Source organism: Cervus canadensis, chromosome 23, assembly GCF_019320065.1.
Source record: "Cervus canadensis isolate Bull #8, Minnesota chromosome 23, ASM1932006v1, whole genome shotgun sequence".
In the NCBI taxonomy this organism is placed as follows: Eukaryota; Metazoa; Chordata; class Mammalia; order Artiodactyla; family Cervidae; genus Cervus; species Cervus canadensis.
The window spans coordinates 4359101-4381186 of record NC_057408.1 but is presented as its reverse complement, the minus strand read 5'-3'; the positions used below and the strand labels follow the sequence as shown (position 1 = coordinate 4381186).

The 22086-nt window shown below is 46.9% G+C and overlaps 1 protein-coding gene across 1 annotated transcript; it reads left to right on the top strand.

The window, feature by feature from the left end:
* Window positions 1–841: 841 nt before the first annotated feature.
* Window positions 842–1949, top strand: LOC122425368 (basic proline-rich protein-like). Its single transcript, XM_043443684.1, has 2 exons — window positions 842–846; window positions 1175–1949. Exons 1-2 carry the CDS (start codon window positions 842–844, stop codon window positions 1947–1949), a joined length of 780 nt encoding a protein of 259 aa, XP_043299619.1.
* Window positions 1950–22086: the final 20137 nt, after the last annotated feature.

Sequence of the window (22086 nt, the reverse complement as noted above, 5' to 3'; positions counted from 1 at the left end):
GAGGCTGGTGAGTCATTTTATCTCTTTTGAGTTTGCTTCCTTCATTGTAAAATGGGGGTAGTAACAGCAATATTTGGGACTTGTACTATTTCAGTAATTAACATATGCAACTACTTCTCTTTGGAGCCTTCAACAAATAACATTGCTCCTTCCTCAATCCCTTCTCTCGCCAGTTTTATAGTATTTTAAGTTATTTCTCTCAATGCATTCTCAAATGTTCAGAATGATGCCGGAGGCTGACAAAGTTCCCAGACTCCTGAGACTAATGGCCTCGGTTAGTTTATTGAGATATAATTTACACACAATAAAATGCACCCATCTTAGAGTTTGGTGAGTTTTGACAGCTATATACATACACCCACATATCCACCTTGATCAAGATATGCCCCATTTCCATCATCCCTGAATTGCTCTGTCCTCATCACAGCCACCTCCCTTGCCCCCGCCCCCCCAACAACCAATGGTGGTCTGTGGATCAAATTTGTCATTTTCCGGGGGGTTGGGGGGGGGGCGGGGGTCCACACAGTATGTACTCTTTTGTGTTTGGCTTAGATTCATCCGCTGTTGCTTGCATCAGTAATTTGATCCATTTCATTCCTACACAAGGATCTAACAAGGTGGCTCCTCTGACAGGCCGGGCTTAAGAACTGCCAGTCTCATCTTTAACACTCACCACGCAGGGCCTGGCCCTCGGTAGGCGCTGAAGTTCATAGCGAGGAGATTAATTAAACATGCAATATTTGTGAAAAGTCTAAACCGCCAGGGCCTAGGCGGTGAGTCACTTCGTGGCTTTTCAAGCAGCTCCACCAGAGTGGAGAAAAAGGGGTAAAACAAGAGCAGGATGAAGTGCGGGAAGGAAGATCTAAAATAAAAAGCTGAAACCGACCTGGGAATAAGCCCTGAGTTCAATTACCCAGCCCGGCTCGGCCTTCCCCGCCACTCCCCAACCCCGACCCCACCAGGGAGATAATTAAAAGTTCGTCGCCTCGGTCGCTTCCCCGGGGAGGCGGCCGATGCTCCGGGAGTGAATGGGCTCTAAGGAATGAATAGCGACACAGTGGCCTCACTGTTCGGCGGCCGGGGAAACTGAGGCCAGAGCGAGGCCGCAGGGTGACTGGAGGCTGGGTCACCGCGTGAGTCAGCGGCGCAGACAGGCGAGATTGCTGTCATTAAGGTTTACGGGTTCGCCGCCGCCGCCGCCGCGGCTGTGCGGCCCGCGCCCCGCCCGGGTCCCCGCCGCGGGCGCGCCTCCCCGCGCCCCGATCGGGCCGCCACGCCTCGGCGCCCGGCGGGGGCGCCCCCACGGCCCCCAGCGACGCCCAGAGCGCAGCCGCGGGAGCTCGGCCGCCCGCGGGCAGCGGGGCGGGGTGCTGCCGGTGGGGGGCCCGCCCCGCGCCGGCCCCGCCCCGCTGCGCCTCCGACTCCCCCCGGGCCCGCCCGCTGGCAGCGCGCGGCTGCGGGCCGAGCCAGGCGGCTGGAACCTGAGCCCCGGGGTGGCCCCCGCCCCCGCCCCGGCTTCTACCTGTGCCACCCGCGCGGCGCCCCGGGAGGCGGCGCGGGCACTCGGAGCGCGGCGCCGGGCTGACGGCGCACGGCCGGGCCCCGGTCTCCGCCCGGCGCCTCCGCTGCGCGCGCGCTCTCGCCGCCCCACTCTCCGCTCCACACCCCGTCACCCCCGCCCCACACCCCCACACCCCCGCCGCACAACCCGGTGTTTTCGGGCGCGCGCCGAGCGAGTCCTCAGGGCTCCCCGGGCCTCCCCGCCGCCAGCACCGGCTGAGTCACGGGTGACTCGAGCCTTGGACCCCCGCAGCCCGGAAGGGGGCTGGAAGTCCCCGGGGATGTCCCCGTGCAGCTCTTTCAGAGGCGCACCGAGCATCTCCCCCCGTCCCACGGGAGAATCCCCCAGCCCGGACGGCTCAGCCTCCTCTGAACCCCGCTGGGAATGATGTACCCCCCTTTGCGTTCTCCCCGCCTCCTCTGGATCCCGTCTTTTAACCCGGTCTCCTCGCCAGCTGGGACTCCGGCGCCACCGACCTGGCCCTTGACTCCTCCCCCATGCCTGGCCTCCGGTGGGACTTGGGGCAGGCGGGGAGAGGGGCGGATGCAGTTGGTGAGGGGACCCGGCCCCGGGCCTATGTCTAGGGGTGTGTGTGTGTGTGTGTGTGTGTGTGTGTGTGTGTGCGTGCGTGCGTGCGTGCCTGTGTCTAGCTGGGGTGTGTCTGTGTCTCTGTGTGTGTGCCTGTGTCTAGCCGGGTGTGTGTGTGTGTGTCTGTGTGTGCGCGTGCCTGTGTCTAGCTGGGGTGTGTCTGTGTCTCTGTGTGTGTGCCTGTGTCTAGCCGGGTGTGTGTGTGTGTGTGTGTGTGTGTGTGCGCGCGCGTGCCTGTGTCTAGCTGGGGTGTGTCTGTGTCTCTGTGTGTGTGCCTGTGTCTAGCCGGGTGTGTGTGTGTGTGTGTGTGTGTGTGGACCGTGAGGACGGTGGCACCGGGTCAGGCGGAACCGGTGCCCTGCTTAACCTGAGGGGTGTGGGCCTGAATGCGTCCTTAACTGGTTAAAAATAGCCTGGCTGTATAGAGAAGAACACTGGAACCTTTAAGTCCTCCTCCTCTCGCCTGGGTGCAGAGAGAAACTCCAAACATACTTATTAAGAAACTGTTGCTTTATTTTGACTGGTTTACATAAATTTTCCGTGGGGGGGGGGCGGTGGGGAGATGATGGTGGGCTTGTGGAATCCTGAAAATAACTTTTAATGGAGCGAAGGCTTCCATTATGGGAAGCGCCTAGACGCGAGAGGCGTCTCCAGGCCTCGTTTCCCGTCACAGCCTTGCCACCAACTGGCTGAGTGACTGGGTCACTTTGCCACCCCACCCGGCCAGGGTTAGGAAAGTGGACTCGGTGGGAAAGGCCAACACCCCTCACCCCGACTAGAGTGACTGGAGGTCTTGACCGTTCAGAGACAGAGCCCGTGGGTTTTCCTTCCTTAAAATGCTCTGATACTGTAGAGAGGCGAAACAGAGATGAGATTTAAAGTAAAAAAGGAGACAGCACTTTGCTTTTCTGAATGGGGTGCTCTCTGTCTAAGTCCAGTTATATTTATCACTCAGTCAAGGTCAAGGTAACCTTCACAGGTCTGTGCAGTACCATTAATTATATATTACCCTACTTCCACAGGGAAACCTTCCCCTGAGAACTTTGCTTGCCACATGGCTTCAGAGCCTTGGGACATTTGTACAATCCTCCCCTAAAGGAGGGACTTTGGCTAGGGGGAGAGAAGAGTGAAGGTGGACAGGCGATGTCCCCTTGATGGATCTCATTTCCAGGAGCCGCAAAAGGTACATGGCCACGTCCAGGGGAGGCCCTGCCCATCCCACCACCATGGCTGGGTAATGTTTGTGAGCATCCTGGGCAGCCCTGCCAGGAGGCTTCTCTACCTGGTCACGTGCTCTGGGAACCTGTCTGACTCTTTCCCCCTCTCCTCTCTGCTCTGCGGGAGGGGTGGGGGCGGTGATGAGAGCCAGATAGAGTCCTTGTTCATTCTGTGTTAAGCAAAGTTAGCCTCAGGGCCGCCTTCCACAGCCCCCCAGCTGTAAACCCGGGTAGTGTCACTTCTCTGATGGGCCACAGGCAGCCCTGGGAGGGAAGCAAAGGGTTTAATTTTAAAAGATGGAATGGTGGGAAGAGTGAAAGACGATTAGTGCTCCACTTTGAAAGAAGGCAGGGGAACAATTACTTTAAAAGGTTTTAATTGGTCCTGTTCAGAAGAACTCACTCCTCCTGTGCTAAAACCCCAGGCCAGCTCAGACCTGCATGCTGGATTGCCCAAGCGCCTCCCTGTTCCTTCCCTTTGAACACGGCTGTCTGAGCGAAGGCCTCTATTGCCCTCCCTCTGGTGCCTTCTCCCTTCTTGGGTGGGTGGGCAGGTGTGTGTGTGTCTGTGTGTGTGTATGTGTGGTGTGTGTCCTCAGGGTGAGTATGTGTGTCCCCTCAGTGTGTGTGTGTCCTCAGTGTGTGTGTGTGTGTGTGTGTGCGTGTGTGTGTGTAGGCCTGGCAAGAGGAAGACCTCTCTAATTTATTCTCTCAGCTCTGCATCCTGACTCACTTGGGGCGGGTCAACATCACAGTCTGTCAAGTGAGTGAGGAAAGTAGCTTTAAGCAAATTGGAAACCATTTGGGAGAAGAGCTGGTAGGCAAAGAGGTTGAGTATATACCCGAACTGTGGCAACAAACCGAAATCAGAGGAAAACTCCACAAAACATCAAGCTGGATTTAAAATTATTTGCAAATGGCTAGTTTGTGCCGCATAATAAAGCTGGGCTATTTCCCAGCATCTTGAGGGGAAAGGGAGTCAAAACTGGCCAATCTTCTCTTTGAACAAATGGCTGATTCTAAGGCGTGGGCAGGAAATGCTCAGAATAAGTCTAGAGAACCTTGTAGTGCCAGAAAGCAGGAAAGTGCTCAAAGATCAAAAGGATGGGGCCTGCGAAAGGGACACAGGAGCCACCTGAAAGCGCTCCTGATGGCCAAGGCTGAAACAATTTGAGCAAAAGAGTAAGCACCGACATAGAGGATTTTAATACAAAGTGTAAAGTAAATATCCGTGAATGAATCCATACTGACACAAAGAAATGATTGATCTAAGGAATGAATGAATAAGGGAGGAGTCAAATCTCCCACACAGATAACTCCAATTAATTTATGTAGCCATTTTCCCCTCAAAGAAGTGGAGCTTAAAACCCTTCCCATTGAATGTGAGCTGCGCTTCGTGACTCGCTTCCGAGGGTACAGAGTGGGCAGGACAGTAGGAGAGGTACTCTGCAGGGCAGAAACGGCAGACACAGCCTCAGTCGGATGATCAGGATGTCAATGTCGTGGCCTCCTGATTGCTGTGGTGAGAGCAACACTTCATCTCTATAATCTTCCTCCCCCAAACCCATCACCACGAGGAAAACATCGGACAAACCCAGTTGAGTTGCAGTCTACAAAATACCTGACCAATATTTCTCAAAACTGTCAAGGACATCAAAAACAAGCAAAATCTTGAGAAATTGTCACAGTTCAGAGAGCCTAGGAAGACATGAGGATTAAATGTAACGCAGGCCCCATCCTTTTGATCTTTGAGCACTTTCCTGCTCTCTGGCACTACACGGTTCTCTAGACTTACTTTGAGCAGTTCCTGCCCACACCTTAGAATCAGTCATTTGTTCAAAATAAATAAAAAGGGCATTAGGGAAAAACTATGGAATTAGAATCAAGTGTGAGGTTGAGTTAATCGTAATAAACCAATCCAGTTTCTGAGTTGTGACAAAAGGGTATCATAGTAATGCGAGATGTTAACAGTAGGGGAAATTGAGTGCAGGGTATGTGGGAACGGGCTGCACTGTATTGTAACTTGACTAAAATGTAAAACTATCCTGAAAGGAAGGGGTTTTTGTTTGGTTTTTTAAGTTAGTCTGACTTGGGTCTTAGAATCACAGGATTTAGGTGCTTCTGAACAGGGGAAAGGACACTAGCAAAGGAGCCCCAGGGGCCTCCAGAGAGGCTGCTGAGATTCATTTGGTGAGTTGATCAGGCCAAGTAAAATACTTTTTTTCAGATCTCTTCGTGGTCCATATAGAATGAATTTAAAGCAGCTTGCGGGTTGCCCAAATCAAAAACAATGGCATCCCCAAATTCCTTGTTGTGTAAATTTTTAGTTGCTTCGAAAAAAGTGCATTTAAAAATGTGGTGATCCCTTTTACAGAAAGTTCAAAAGCAGGCAAAAGTAATCCCAGGTGTGAGGAAGCATGAAAATGGTTAGTTACCATGGTTGGGGGTGATTGGGAGGGAAAGAGGAAGGGAGTTTCTAAGTACCAGTGATGCTCTTGTTTTCGACCTGGGAGTTGGGTGTATTCAGTTGGTGATAGTTGATCAAGCTGTATGCTTAAGATGCATGCACTTTTCTGTATGTAGGTTATATGTCAAGAAAAGGTTAATAAATCATAAAGTAAGTTGATTTTAAGCATTAAACTTTTTTTAATTACTATTTTATTTATTTACTTTTGTCTGTACTGAGTCATCATTGCTATGAGGACTCGTCTCTAGCTGTGGAGAGCAGGGGCTCCTCTCTAGTTGCGGCAGGTGGGTTCAGCCGTTGCGGTTCCTGGGCTCTAGAGCACAAACAGTTCTGGCGCACAGGCTTAGTTGCTCCACGGCAGGTGGGATCTTCCCAGACCAGGGATTGAGCCCGTGTCCCCTGCGTTAGCAGGGGGATTCTTTACCACTGAGCCACCAGGGAAGCCTCAAGCTTTAAACTTTAATGCTGGGAGAGACCAACACCCCTCTCGCCGCCCTCCAGGAAGCACAATCTAGAAAGTGAAGTAGTTTGCTGAAGGGCAGACGCAGCATGCCCTCCCAGAGCCCTGGTGTGTGGATGCCTGCTAACCAGGGCTTTCCTGCTGGACTGCTCTGCGGGGCAGCGTGAACCCTTTAACCAGAGCATGGGACTGGGCACATGCACATCTGTGGGGAGGGCACTGTGAGGAAGGGCAGCCCCAGCACCAACCCTGGGTGACCTTGATCAAACTTTTATTCTTCTGTGCCTCAGCTAACCTACTGTCCAAGAGGATCTCCCTCTACTGTGTCTGTAGATCAGTCAAAAATGTTGCCCTGTTGGAACTTCCCTGACAGTCTAGGGGTTGGAACTCTGCTCTTCCACTGCAGGGGGCACAGGTTCGTCCCCAGTTGGAAAACTAGGATCCCCCATGCCCTGGGGCATGGCAAAAAAAAAAAAAAAAAATTGTGCCCTGTCACTAAGTTAGACTAGTCTTGGTCCATCAGTTTCCTCAGATCCCACTGTGTACTTAGGTGCCTGGAAATTTTGTGCCGGGAAAATAGGGGCATGGTAGAAATGCTGGTGATGACCGTAGCTGTATCTCAGGATGACAAAGGGGAGAAAGGCTGGACCAGAGCTGAATGCTCCGCTTGGAAAAGTTAATATAATCTGAGGTTGTGATAAAAAACTTCTGGGCTTCCCCGGTGGCTCAGTAAGGAATCCACCTGCAATATGGGAGACCTGGATTCAATCCCTGGGTTGGAAAAATCCCCTGTAGAAGGAAATGGCAACCCACTCCAGTATTCTTGCCTGGAGAATCCCATGAACAGAAGAGCCTGGCGGGCTCTTCACTAAGAGTCAGACATGACTGAGCGACTAACACTTTCACTTTTGTGATAATAAAAGGGAGATGATAGTTCTGGCATATTATGGTGCTAATTGGAGAACTTTGTCCCATTCATTCATTCACTCAGCACTCATGTGTGGGACTTTCCAGACCCAAAATGCTGTGATCTGGGTACCAACTTTCAATTGGAATGTTAACCAACTGAGAGCCTCCAGAGCAGTGCTACAGCGACGGTGAGGGACCAGAAATCCTATTCTGGGTCAATAGCCCAAAAGAACAGGGCATGTTTAGTTACTAGGAAAGGAGGTGAAGGAAGACTTGGTAAAATTGTCAAGAAGAGCTGGAGAGTAGAGGGAGGTTACATTTGTTACGTGACTGCTAAAGCTAGGAGTTGCATGGATGAGGGGAAGTTATAAGAAGGCAAACCAGTTCAGTTTGGCGTCAGCCTTTTAACTAAAAAGTTCACCAAGAGAAGAGCAGGTTTCCTTGAAAACGAAATTCACAGGCTTGAACTTCTTCACACAGGCCAGATGATCTGATCTCCTATTAATCATTTCTAATGTTCTTCCTAATCCTGAGTCTATAATTCCTGAGGAATAATAGGAAAGAGATTTCCTTCCCAGCATCTCTTATTTCAGGATGTAAAATTCCGTCTTTAACTACAAACGAAGTCATCTACCTCTTAGTATAGGAGGTCTTTTTCATTTATGAGTCAACTTAAATAATAGTAACACTGATGATTATTTTACAGCTAACATAGAGCTATATGTCAGAGATTTTCTAAATGTTTTGCTACATATACTAATGAAAGTGTTAATTTATTAAATTCAGAATGATCCTCGATGAAGGTACCATGATCATCCTCCCTATTTTACAGATGTGAACACTGAGGCACATTGCTAGCAAGGGGCAAAGCCAAGATTTGAACCCAGGTGGTTCAATTCCAGATTTTGTGCTTCTAATTTATTTATTTATTTGACTGCACACTTAGGATCTTCAGTCTTCATTGTTGCACGTGAGACCTAGTTCCCTGATAGGGATGGACCCTCCCGCCCCCTGCATTGGGAGCACAGAGGCCTAGCCACTGGACCACCAGGGGAGTCCCAAGTTTGTGCTTCTAACCACTACTTCTCATGCCATACGTTTTTTGTTTTTTAATTGAAGAATAATTGCTTTACAGAATTGTGTTGGTTTCTGCCAAACATCGGGCTTCCCTTGTGACTCAGCTGGTAAAGAATCTGCCTGCAATGCGAGAGACCTGGGTTTGATCCCTGGGTTGGGAAGATCCCCTGGAGAAGGGAAAGGCTACCCACTTCCAGTATTCTGGCCTGGAGAATTCCATGGACTGTGTAGTCCATGGGGTCGCAAAGAGTCGGACACAACTGAGGGACTTTCACTTTTCTGCCAGACATCAGCATGAATCAGCCATAGGTATGTATATGTATGCTGTCCGTTTTGACAGCTGAGGAGATGGTACCCAGTGGGATTTAGTGATGGGCTCACGGTCGCAGGGCTATGTGGTGGATCTGGAAGGAACCCCAGAGTGCTCAGTGTGGAAGGATTTTATCACCTATGACCCACACATCTGATTAGAGTCCTGGACAATGTATTACACTAAATGAGATGAGTCTGCCTTGAAGACTGAAGCAAATGTTTTGCTAACATGGTGAAGTGCTTGCCTGTCCTTACTTCCCAGGATCTGAAGTACTTGCCCCACTTCCTCCCTATCTATAGAATTCCGACCGTTCAAGACCTAGTTATTGACCATGAAACTTGCCGAGTCCTAAACTCTACCAGTACTTAACTTCTGCTCATATTCCTCCCAGAACATGCCCTCTCACCTGTAAGAGCGAGTTCATGGTAGTTTGGGCCAGCAAAGATTTGAGTATTTTTATGTTGAGTAAATTTATCAATCTTTTAAGGTTAGATTTAGAAGACTTTTCCCTACTCTGAAATGTTTTAAAAGTTTCCTCTTATATTTTTCTAATATTATGGCTTTAGTTTTTATGTTGAAATCTTTGATCCATCTGGAATTTCCTTTATTATGTGAAGTGAGTAACTGGTGTTTTTTGTTTTCCATGTCCCTATTGAGTTGTCCCAATGTTATTTATTGGATATTCATTTTCTTTCAAGTGATTTGAAGTACTATCTTTATATTTAACTAAATCCCATATATATATATTTGAAATCATTCAGAGAATGTTTTCTGACTGCTATGAAACTAAGTTGCAAAAAGGGAGCTAGAAAGTCCCCCAAATGTTTGGAAACTAGGCAACACACTTCTAAAATAAACTATGGGTCAAATGGAAAGTAGAAAGTATTTTTAACTAAATGACAATGAAAATACATCAAAGCTTATAAGCTATAGCTAAAATTATACTGAAAGAAATGTATAGTTTTTATGTGTGTGTTATAAAAGAAGGAAGGCTAAAAAATCAATGATCTAAGTATCTAATTCAGTTAGGGGGAAAGAAACACATCTGAAGTCCAAAGAGAAAAGGACAACAGAACTCAGAACCCAGAAATTAACAAAATAGAAAACAAATATATAATATAAAAACTTATCAAAGCCATAAGTAGATTCTTTGAAAAGAAATATATTTAAACTGCTTTCTGACCTCTCCATCCTGTTGTGTGGATCTATTTATGCATGTGTCAGTAAAAACCTGTTTAATTACTAAAGCTTTATAGTATCTTTTTAATATTTAGTTGGGCTAGTCCCGATCCCTCTTCTTTTTCAAATTTTACCTAGCATTTGCTTTTCATTTGAACTTCACTCTTAGTTTTATTAGCTTGGCCAGTTCCCCTGCACATCTTTAGCTTAAACCCATTGACATTTCTATTGGGATTAAGTTAAATTATACATTAATCTGAAAAGGATTGACATCTTTGTAACACTGCCTTCCTATCCAAGAACAGGGTGTATGTTTTCATTCATGCAAGTCTTCTTTAGCGTTTGAAAAATGCCTTCCTTTAGATCATGCATTATTTGTGGAATGCTTTCCCTAAGTATTTTTTGTTTGTTTGTTTGTTTATTTTGTTTGCATTGAAAAATGGGAGCTTTTCTTCCATTATATGTTGTCCTTTAGGTTATCAACTTCTAATACTTCTATTTCATATATAATGAAGATTATATTTTGGACATTTTGGCTAAACCCATGTGAATCATACTTGTCAACCACATCCTTCTCAAACATGAAATATACATTTGACCTTATGTTTCGTATTTCTGACATATCATCTTTAGGCAACTGTTTTGTATAATCCCCCAAATTTCAACAAAACTGCTACCGATACCCCGAAGCAATAAAGTATTTTTGACCTCGGTTATATAATCACAGATATTTATCACAAGTATCTCCACTGTGCCGTAAGTATTTTGTAGACAATGTACATTACAGACCTGATTCATCTTCCAGGAGAGCTTTTGGAAGTCTCCTCTGTGAAACACTGTGTGAGCCACTCTGCCTGAGCGTACCCAGATCCATGAGGGGTCTAGAGACACGTCTTCAAGCGCCATAGTCCTTTTAATATTGAATTACCATTTTTCCGAAATATAAAAGTAATTAATACATGCTCATCAAAGAACATTAGGAAACATGAAGAAGAACATAAAAATGTGTCTATAATCCCTACCACCCAGAGGTAACCAATGGTTTGCTTCCTTATGACCTTTTTCCTTTTTCATATAGTGGTATCATATTCCAAGATTGCGATCACTTTGAGCAGATGGTTTTGAGTCCTGTTTCTCATGAATATTTTGCCATGTCATTATATATTCTTCAAAAGCAAGCTTTTTATTGGCGGCATGGTGTTTCCTAACACAGATATTTTATAATCTGTTTGCTCATTCTGCTATTATTTCGCCCTTGGACTGTCTCCAGTTGTTCCAAAATAAGACTTAAGTCAACACCCTTATACAAACATCTTTGCCCTCTTCTCTTATTATGTCCTTTGAATACGTTCCTAGATGGATTACTGGTTCAGAAATGGAAACACTTTTTAAAACTTGTGGTAAAATATACATTACATAAAACTCACCATTTAAACTATTTTTACATGTACTGTTTAGTGGCATTAAGTACATTCACATTGTTGTGCAACCATCACCACCATCCACCTCCAGAATTTTTTTCATCTTGCAGAATTGAAACTACATATCCATTAAACACTAACTCCTCATTCCCGCTGCCCCCTGAGCCTGTTGTAACCTCTGTTCTTTCTGTCTCTATGAATTTGACTACTCTAGGTACTTCGTGTAAGTGAAATCATACAGTATTTGTCCTTTTGTGACAGTTTATCTCACTTAGCATGTCCTCAAGTTTCATCCATGTTGTAGTATATGTCAGAATTTCCTTCCTTTTCAAGGCTGAATAATATTCCATTGTATTCCATTATGGTATTCCATACCACGGTTTGTTTATCCACAGAAATATTTTTAAGGCTCTTGGTCAAACTCTCTACTGCTGTCCAGAAAGATCACACCAATTTATGCCAGAAATGCGTAAAATTAAAATTCTGGAGTTTGCACAGGTGACAGTGTTATTATAGTTAAAAAAAGAAAAGAAAAGGTAAATGTAAAGGCGCATGCTCAGACATGTTCAACTCTTTGCAGTCCCATAGACTGTAGCCCACTGGGCTCCTCTGTCCATGGGATTTTCCAGGCAAGAATACAGGAGTGGGTTGCCATTTCCTACTCCAGGGGATCTTCCCGACCCAGGGATCAAACCTGCGTCTCTCACATCTCCTGCATTGGCAGGCAGATTCTTTACCACTGTGCCACCTGAGAAGCCATATTATAGCCATGAAATGAAATTGTGAAAGTCGTTCAGTTGTGTCCAACTCTTTGCGACCCCATGGACTATACGGTCCATGGAATTCTTCAGGCCACCATAGTCTAATTATTCATATCATGTTTGCATAAGGTTTTCTGTATTTGCAGATATACAACCCCAAGTTGTTGCAAAAGGACCCTCAAAGTGTGGTCCTTCCTACACACCTTCCTAGTGTATCTGTGTGTAATACACATATACATACATATAGCTGAAGATGAATGTATTTAGTATTTATCAAAGGGTAGAGGAGCTTGTCCACAGTTTGGGTCAGAGCCTCAAAATCTAAACTCATGCCCTATGGCATTTGGCAGATTTTGACCTCCCAGAGCTCTATTTTTTCAAATCTCATTCAATTTTTTGTGCCTACCAAGAAAGGCACTAAAGATTTTATTTGGGAGGAAATACCTGGCATTTGTATGGCATATGAAACTTTTCAGAGTGTCACTTACGTGATCATCTGGTTTCCACAGCATCCTCAGCCCCAGGAGGCAGGCAGAATGATACTTTTGTTCACATTTGTGCAGACGCAGATTCAGAGAAGTGTTGCTACCTGCTGCAACTTGCACAGCCAGTTTGGGACCCCAGGACTCAAGCCCCCATTTCCTGACTACTGTAAACTGCCTCTGTCCTTTCACGCATTTCCAGCTCACTCTTGCTGTTGCTAGAGTATGTTTTTCCTTTCCTTGGCATGTCAACATTCTTGGGTTGTCCAGGAATGTACTTTCTTGGAAAGGAAAGGGAATAGATATTTTTGCCACACACAACACAGTGTGCTTGCCAGGCACCTAATAGGGACACTCAATAAATATTAATTAAAGAATGCAGTCACAGTGGCGTTCATGCCGGCCAGATCCTTTAAAGTGTCAAGAATACTCCATGAGGGATTGAGTGTTGGCCTAGAAAACTGGAGGCGGAGAGGACAGTGATGTTCTGGACTAATGGAGCATGTTCTCTTGGAAGATGAAAACACTCCCTGGGGGCCTCTGTCTATCACCTAGAGAGAAGGAGGAAGGAAACCCAACATTTGTTCAGAGCCTCCTGGGACCTGTCTTTGTCTAGCTGGGTGGGATATACCCTGCCCCTTCCAGGTGGCGCTAGTGGTAAAGAACCTGCCTGCCAAAGCAGGAGGCATGAGACTCGGGTTTGATCCTTGGGTCGGGAAGATTCCCTGGAGGAGGGCATGGTAACCCACTCCAGTATTCTTGCCTGGAGAATCCCATGGACAGAGGAGCCTGGTTGGGTATGGTCCATAGGGTCGCAAAGAGTCGTCTACTTCTATGTCTGTCTCAAGCCAGTGGGAGATCCTGGGAGACAGCTGGCTGGGTAAAGGACAAGTATGACTTGAGGGGGGTGGGGGTATAGGGGAGAAATGGAATGGTGTGCGCCCCCCTCCTTTGGCATTCTGAGGGGATGCAGTGCCTGTTGAGCGTCTCTGGCCTGGCAGAGAAGCGGCAGGAGTCTATTTGGATCAGCAGTTCTGGGCACACACAGGCCATTGTTGGAGCCTCTCCCCGGGTCTGAGCCCACTGTGGCTCCCAGAAGGCCGAGCTGGTGTTCCCTGAAGCCCAGGGTCTGGGAGAGAAGACAGCTGGGCTGGGAAGGAGTGAGGCAGAGGCCTGGGTCATGAGGAGCCACTCAGGGAGGGCTGTGGCCCAGATGGCTGATGTGCCAAGGGAAGGCCTCCTTCCTCATCCTGGGGGGACAGTAAGGGAGATGCGGACCTCTAACCACACACAGTGCCTGTGACCACCCTCTCTTGGCTTCGAATCTGTTAGATGCAAAAGCACCTGCATGGAACTTGGGGCTCATCTGGAAATGCAAGCACCCAACTCATGGTTTAGGACCCAGGGGTGTTTACCAGTGTTTCTGCTTTCCTTGGCCTCTTTGGCTGGTTTTTCTTTAGTTTTTTCAGAAGCAAGATTTGTGAGTTTGTGCAATTTTAGACAAATGATCAATTTCAGATGATTTTGGTATCAGAGAGCTTCCTCGGCATCTTCATCAACAAATTGTACTTAATATACTCCTGTTAATTAAGGAGAACAAGAGGAATGGACATGAGCCCTGTGTGTGTGTGTGTGTGTGTGTGTGTGTGTGTGAATCTGCCTGCCAATGCAGGAGACTCAAAAGAAGCAGGTTTGATCCCAGGGTCAGGAAAACCCGCTGGAGGAGGAAATGGCAACCCACTCCAGTGTTCTTGCCTGGAGAATCCCAGGGACGGGGGAGCCTGGCGGGCTGCCGTCTATGGGGTCACACAGAGTCGGACACGACTGAAGTGACTTAGTAGCAGCAGCAGCAGCATGACATAATAACAAACTTAATACACAAATGCTTTCAGCAGCAGTTCCACAAATGGAAGGTCTACTGGTCAACTAGCCTGTGTAAGTGGACACTCTTAGAGCTTGGGTACCACAGAATTGCTCTATGCTGGGTTTAGAAATGCCTGGTTGGGATTTCTTCTTATATCACAATTCTGTAGATTCATCTCTACCACATTCTTTGATGTACATCGTCTTATTTTTTAGTTTTTATTTTATATTGGATTATAGTTGATTTACAATGTTGTGTTGGTTTCAGGGGTACAGAAAAATGATTCAGTTATAAGTATATACATATAAATTTTTTTTCAGATTCTTTTCCCTTACAGGGTATCACAGACTACTGGGTAGAGTTTCCTGTGCTATATAGTAGGTCCTCGTTGATGATCTATTTTATATATAGTTGTGTGTATATGTTAATCCCAACCTCATAATTTATTCCCCTTACCCCTTTTGTAGCCACAAGTCTATTCTCTAAGTCTGTGAGTGCTTCTGTTTTGTAAATAAGTTCATTTGTATCATGTTTAGAGTACATATATAAATAATATCATGTTTGTCTTTGTCTGAATCACTTCATTTGGTAAAATGTCCTCTGAGTCCATTCATGTTGCTACAAATGGCATTATTTCATTCTTTTTTTTTATGACTGAGTAATATTCCACTGTGGGCTTCCGTGGTGACTCAGATGGTGAAGAATCTGCCTGCGATGCAGGAGACATGACTTTGATCCCTGGGTTGGCAAGATCCCCTGGCGGAGGGCATGACAACCCCCTCCAGTATTCTTGCCTAGAGAATTCCCATGGATAGAGGAGCCTGGCAGGCTTCAGTCCATGGGGTCACAAAGAGTCGGACATGACTGAGTGACTAAGCACAGCGCAGCACAATATTCCACTGAATATTTTATCATCTCATTTAATCTCAAGACAGCTCTGCACTGGTGAGTATCATTATTATCCCCATTTATCCATAGGGAAATCAAGGTCTTAGGTAACACTGCTAATGGTAATAGAGTTGATATTTGAACATGGCATTTCTGGCTCCTGTGCTGGGTGCTGTGTGCTTCCCCTGAAACTATAATTGTCTCCATTATCCTGTGTTTGCTGGCATATTCACTTAATAAGCATGAATACCTCGGGGGCTCTGCATGATCAATCCCGCCTCCCGACCCCATCCAGTAGCTCTCTTTTCCACAATTCTGGTCACTCTGCCCATGTTGTCACCATGCCGGCCAGGCTGGCCTCCCAGCTGTTCCTGTAACTTGCCAGCTCACCTGTCTCAGTTCCAGGTCCTGGCTCCCTCCCTTTCCTGGAAGGGTCTTACCTGATCTTTCCTCCTATCCAGATAGGCCTTCCCTGATCACGGAGCTGAAACAGCCATCCTCAGCCCACACCAGCCCTAGTTGCTCACTCTATGTTTTCCAAAGCTCTGGTAACTATATAAAATCATATTTTTGTGTGTATATGTGTACTTAGTTCTTCTCTGTCTCCTCCCAGAGTGCAAACTCCCCATGGGAGAGACCATGTACCTGAGCGATGCTTGGCCCATAGTTGGTATGAAGGAGAGCCAAGAGTGGTCCCTGTTCACCCAGCCCATGGTATAGCTGGGGACAGGGCTCTGGGGGACTGGGAAACATGATCCTGTGACTGTAGATTCAGACGATGAGTCCCAGAAGAAAGTCAGCACTCCAGTCATTCATGCATTCATTCATTCACTCATAGAGCACTGACTGTGCAAACAGCCAGGGTCAGCCAGCCAAGAAGAGCCGACTGCTTCTTTCTGTTTGTTTTCTTACCTGTGCATTTGCTATGTTGTCTTTTAGACAGCTGGGACTGCTACACACTGCTGGGTGTAGAGGCACGTTGATGGAGGGATAGGTGAGTTCTGGACCTGAAGGTGTTACTAACCAGATGCACAATCTTAGGGGATCTTCTCTCCATCTTCATGGAACTCCGGCTTAGAATGCATGTAATGAGCCTCAGACAGGAAAGGGAGGGAAGGAGGGACACAGAATTGGAAGTAACTGAGAGTTTTAACTACGCTCCCCTTGACTTTAGGGCAATTTATTCCTCAGGAAGGTATTTACACTCCTCCAGGATTTCTGGATCTGAGATTCTATCCTTGGGCTTTAAGCAGTAGTTTGTCAGCTTTAGGGTTTTGCATCGAGAGACCCTCCCTTCAATTGTCAACATTTAATTTTTTAAAATAAGTCTTTAAGTAAACACTATTATCATCACCTTTTATAAAAAGATAGGGCACGTTGATTCCTCGAACTAGGAAGGACAGTATCTCAAAAGAAATGGTTTATGGACTTCCCTGGTGGGAAGGTGGTTAAAAATCTGCCTGTTTATGCAGGGGATACAAATTCCATCCCTGGTCCGAGAAGATTTCACCTTCTGTGGGGCAACTAAGCCCGTGAGCCCCGACTACAGAGCAACTAAGCCATGAGCCCCAACTGCAGAGCCTGCTCATCTAGAGCCTGTGCTCCACAACAAGAGAAGCCAGCACACCGCAACTGGAGAGTAGACCCTGTTCCCCGCAACTAGCCCATGCAAAGCAAGGAAGACTCAATGCAACCAAAATTTTAAAAATGAAATGATTTATTCTTTCCTTATCGGTCAGTCTTTTGTTCAGCCAGTATTAGTTGAGTGCTTGCTCTATGCCAGTGTTTGATGTGCTGTAATACGGGGCTTCTGCCCTCGAGCAGTCATCTGGGTAGGTGGGCGTGCCTGCTATGTTGCTTCAGTCATGTCCAACTCTGTGTGACCCTATGGACTGTAGCCTGCCAAGCTCCTCTGTCCACGGGATTCTCCAGCCAAGAATACTAGAGCGGGTTGCCGGGCCCTCCTCCGGGGATCTTCCTGACTCAGGGATGGAATCTGTGTCTCTTCTGTCTAACCTGCATTGGCAGGCAGGTTCTTTACCCCTAGTGTCGCCTGGAAAGCCCTGGGTAGGTGGGGGGATAAACATGAAGCAAGGACTTGGAATTAAAGGCAAAATTTCCAGTGTAGTAAATGCTAAGGCAAGGAGATGCCTGAGGCTGTGAGAGTGCATAATAATGGGGGCGGGGTGACCTAACTCAAAGAAAGGAGCATCCCTGGGGGTGGAAGGAAGGTCCCAAGGTGACCACTCAGGGCTTACAGGTCAAGGAAGGGCTGACCTTGTTCCAAGGGCTGTAGGAAGACTGCTGGGTGGTGGTGCAGTCAGCCTCAGCAGAAGGGGACTGGTGGGTCTCAGTGAGCCAGATGCACCAGTGAAGAAAGTACTGTTGGTAGTGGTCCCCGGGGAGATGCTGATGGTGTGTGTCCTGCTGGCTGTGGCGAAGGGACCTGCAGAAGAACGGACAGACTGAGAGGCATCTCAAAAGTAAAACTGACAGGACGTTGAGCCTGGTTTGGATGCGGGATGAAGAAGAAGGAGGTTGCTGTCTGGGCTGGTCTTCTGATTCCCACCACTGGATGGAGATAGGCAAGCTTTCTTTTTATTTATTTTTTGGCCACATTGTGCAGCATATGTTCAGTTCCCCAACTAGGAATTGAACCCTAGTGCAGAGTCTTAACCACTGGACCACCAGGGATGTCCCTGGGCAAGCTTTCTGAGGGTAGAGATGTGGAGAAGTAGGTTCTGGGAGGAAGATACTGAGAAATGCCCTGTTTGGAACATAATGAGTTCAAGGTGCCTTTGAGCCATCCAAGGGGAGGTGTCAAAAAGGCAGGTGGCTGTGGGCTGGAGTTCAAAGCAGAGGCCAGTCTTTTCACTTGACTCACCTTCTCTCTGTTTGGCTATGATGGGGCCGTCTCTGGAGAGAGAAGTCGGTGCCCTGAGTGAAAGCCTTACTTTTCTCTGCATGCCCTTTTGTCCTCTTTAAGCTGTGTAGCACTGTGCATGTACTACATATTCAAAAATCAATAAAATTTAAAAAGCAAAATTATCTAATAATTTAGCATTTGAGAAAATATATTGCGTTATGGAAACTTGACCACGGATCACAGGTTCTGAGGCCTGAACTGCTGAGGATGACTTTAAAATCCCTTCTAGCTCTCACTGCGTGTTACTGCAGTTTTTCTTTATGGGTCTACTAGATGTGAGCAAGGCTGAATAACATCGTATTCCACAGACTTTGAAAGCCTTCAAAATCAATGTTTATGGAGAAAGGTGGGATGGGGACTTCACTGGGCAGCTCCTTCCCCCTGTCACCTTCCTCCTCGCTTGTCATCAGCAGCAGCAAAATTATTTCTAGGACTTAAGAAAATATGACTCAGTAAAACTAGCAAAGAACTAGGAACACTAGATCATGTTCTCATGTACCCCTCTTTTTCATTCTAAGAAAAAGATGTCCCAGCCTTATTAGTTTGCTTTTAAACTCTGATGCTGGCCATGTTCCTTTGACAGTATCTCAATTGGTCCTGGTAAAACCCACAGAAAGTCCCAGACACTAGAGTGGCTTCCTTCTTCATTACCCTATCACTCGGACATTTATCCCAGCAAAAATTCATTTCCTAGGCTTGGAAGGTTAGGCAAAATTAGCTTATTGGGTGGCTCCTGCCGCCAAATCCATGATAATCGTGACGATTAGCATCTGTATGCCAGCTAGTTTACATAGCACTTGTGTTGGCGGCGTGTCCGGGTGCCCGCTCCACGTCCCAGCAACCCCCGGGGTGAAGGCTTTGTTCCTGGAGCCTCTCGCCGGGTCTGGCACACACAAGACATTGTTAATTCAGTGTTTGTTGTATAAGGAAGGCAGACAGACAACGGAAACAGCTTTCCTAAAGCCTTGAGGCTAGTAATGGCAGAAGAATCTATTTGATCCGAAAACTGGGCTGAGGGTCCTGTCTGTTCCCCTGGGTCCTCAGAGTGGAAATACCTTGGCCATCACTCACGGGGCTGGGCTTCTTTGGTGGGTCCCAAGATGTGCCAGGAGCAGCGTGTGTGGTCACCTATGACTCTCCGCTCTACTACAGACAAAACATCACTCCTTCTGCATGCTGCCCAGTTCTGATTCACCATTAACAGGATGTCTCGTCGCTATGAAGCTATCTGGCACTTACTACGCAAAATTTAGTTCCAAAGTCATCCTTTAATGACTTAGGGGAATGGGAAAGAAAAAATATGGGGGAAAATCAGAAAAGAGTGAAAGCTAATTTGGTAGCCCAATATGACCAGGAGCTTGAAGTCCATTTGTTGGTGTCTTGAAGTTCAAATGCAGCCTGGATAATGAGGAATATCAGCAGGGCTCCTGGGGTGCCTCTGAGCAAAGCTCAACATTTATTTTCTTGTTTTGCTGTCTTTAAAATCAATTTTTTTACTGCCTGTGGAAATCAGCCAAATTTTATGTCTCTGTCTATACTGCAATGGCGAATCCTAATTTTTCATTGTCGGCATTTGAGGCCATTATCTAAGCAGGTCCATTACTGAGCCATCACAGGCCAGTTTCATGCTGGAGGCACTTCCCTTCTCCTTGTGTTAAAAACTGGCATTGCCTCCTGACATGAAGCAGTTTGCTTCAAGTGAGGCCTGACTGTTGATTTGAGGAGTGGAGATGATGGAGATTTCCCCAGTTATTTGAGAAGAAACTTCTGTAGTTATAGATGATGTCGTGTTGTGCCTGCAAATTCTTTCTACAAGGAAAAACTTCACTCTGAGGAAGGTGAACTTCCTGAACATCCCTTGCAGGGGCCATACCTCCATCCCTGACCCCCTTGAGGCTTCAGTGAGTGAAGTCGCAGTCGTGACTCTTTGCAACCCCATGGACTATAGCCTATCAGGCTCCTCTGTCCATGGGATTTTCCAGGCAAGAGTTCTGGAGTGGATCGCCATTTCCTTCTCCAGGGGATCTTCCCGACCCAGGGATAGAACCTGGGTTTCCCACGTTTCAGGCAGACGCTTTACCATCTGAGCCACCAGGAAAGCCCCTCGAGGCTTAGGGGTGTTTATAAATGAAGTGATAGACTCAAAGTGACAAGCACGGCTTGAGTTTTGAAGACTTAACTCAAAGTGGACAGAAAAAACCAGTTGTTTCTGTATCATGCTTTCCTCTTGAATAGAGTCGTTCATCTCACATGCACCTCTGCCTGACTGTCAACTCACCCAATCTAGTTCCAAATATTTGTACCTTTAGGAAAATTTCTGAGACAACACCCCCCACACCCCACACCCCCAGAAAGAATAAATCCCTTGATTTTCTGTTCTCCGGAGCAGGGGCCTCCATTCTTTTTCTTTCTTTTTTTTTCATTCTTTTTCTTTTTGACTGTTCTGGGTCTTCCATTACTGCACACAGGCTTTCTCCAGTTGCAGCGAGCAGGGGCTGCTTTCTCTAGTTGTGGGCTTCTCATTGCGGCGGCTTCTCTTGTTGCAGGGTCTAGGCGCAAGGGCTTCAGTAGTTGGGGTCCCCGGCTCCAGAGCACAGGCTCCATGGTTGCTGCGCACAGGATTAGTTGCTCCACAACATGTGGGATCTTCCCAAATCAGGGATCAGACCCGTGTCTCCTGCATTGGCTGGTGGATTCTTTACCACTGAGCCAGCAGCGAAGCCCAGGGCTTCAGTTCTTGCTCGCACTGTTCTTGCTGCATTCTTTTTTTTTTCTCTTGCTCCATTCTTGAAGGCTGACTATTTTCCTATTTCTAGCCCTCTCTTAAATTACACACTTCTTGAGGGCAGAGGCTGTTTAATACACCTTTCGATGTCTCAGAGGTCACACCTGGTACCTGGCACCACCTCTTGAACGAGTGCTGGTGAAATGGATCGAGAATCACGAGAATCCCTTTCTGTTTCCAAAAGGTGCCGCTCTCCTCTCCTCAGGTGGGGCAGGCTCCTTCCTGTGCAGAGCTCTGTGGTCGGGACGCCAGTGTTTGTGAGACTGTTCTCCCGGGTTAGGACTTGCACCTCACTGATATCTAGAATGACTTTTGATTAGGACTGGTGTATTTCCTCACAGACTCTTGCCAGGGTCATGACAAGGCAGCCTCCGCCCTTGCCGTCTGGGATGACACATTGGCCTCTGTTGTCATCAGCCTTCCTGTAGGAACTGCCCCACAGAGAGAGACGCTGTCTGCAGCCTCACTTCCACAAGGGACCCCGCCAACTTGTCCTTCTCTACAAGGACATCAGAACAGTGAATTTCAGGAAATGAAAAAAGCAGACCCAGATTAAAAAAAAAAAAAAGCAAACCTTCAAATTAGTATATTTTTGAATAAGTGGCACATTCACAAGGTACAAAGTTGAAAGGTACAGAAAGTTACAGGCAGTTAAGTTTCCCTCCCAGCCGTTTTCTTCAGCCATCCAATGGCCATCCCTGGAGGAATCTGTGACTGCATATTTGAATGTCTCTGTTGTCCTAGGTCTTTGCTTCTCCTGGACGTTTCTCTTGACTCCTTCATAAGAACATTCATTTCACCCTGCCCCTCCCCCTCTGGCCTCCAGGACCTAGCCAAGAGCCCTGGAGATTCACCTGGCCAATGTTATGGATCAGTTGACAGCATGCCTTTAACACAAGCATATTTGATGAGTCAGGACTTATAGCATCTTTATTTGATTGTGAATTAGATGCATTTCATTCACTTACCTTCTCGTTCTCCTAAGATAAGCCAAGAAGTGCTGATTGTCACATCAGCCTCACTCAAGCCATCTTTCTTTCATGAGCATCACGTCCAGTTGTCTTGCTGCCAGTTCAGGATGGTTGAGGGCGCACACATTTTTCAGGGGACGGTTGCACAAGAAATGTCGATAATTTTCAACACTTTTTTTTTTTGCCTCTTCAATTGTTTCTTCTTTGGTTTCTGCAA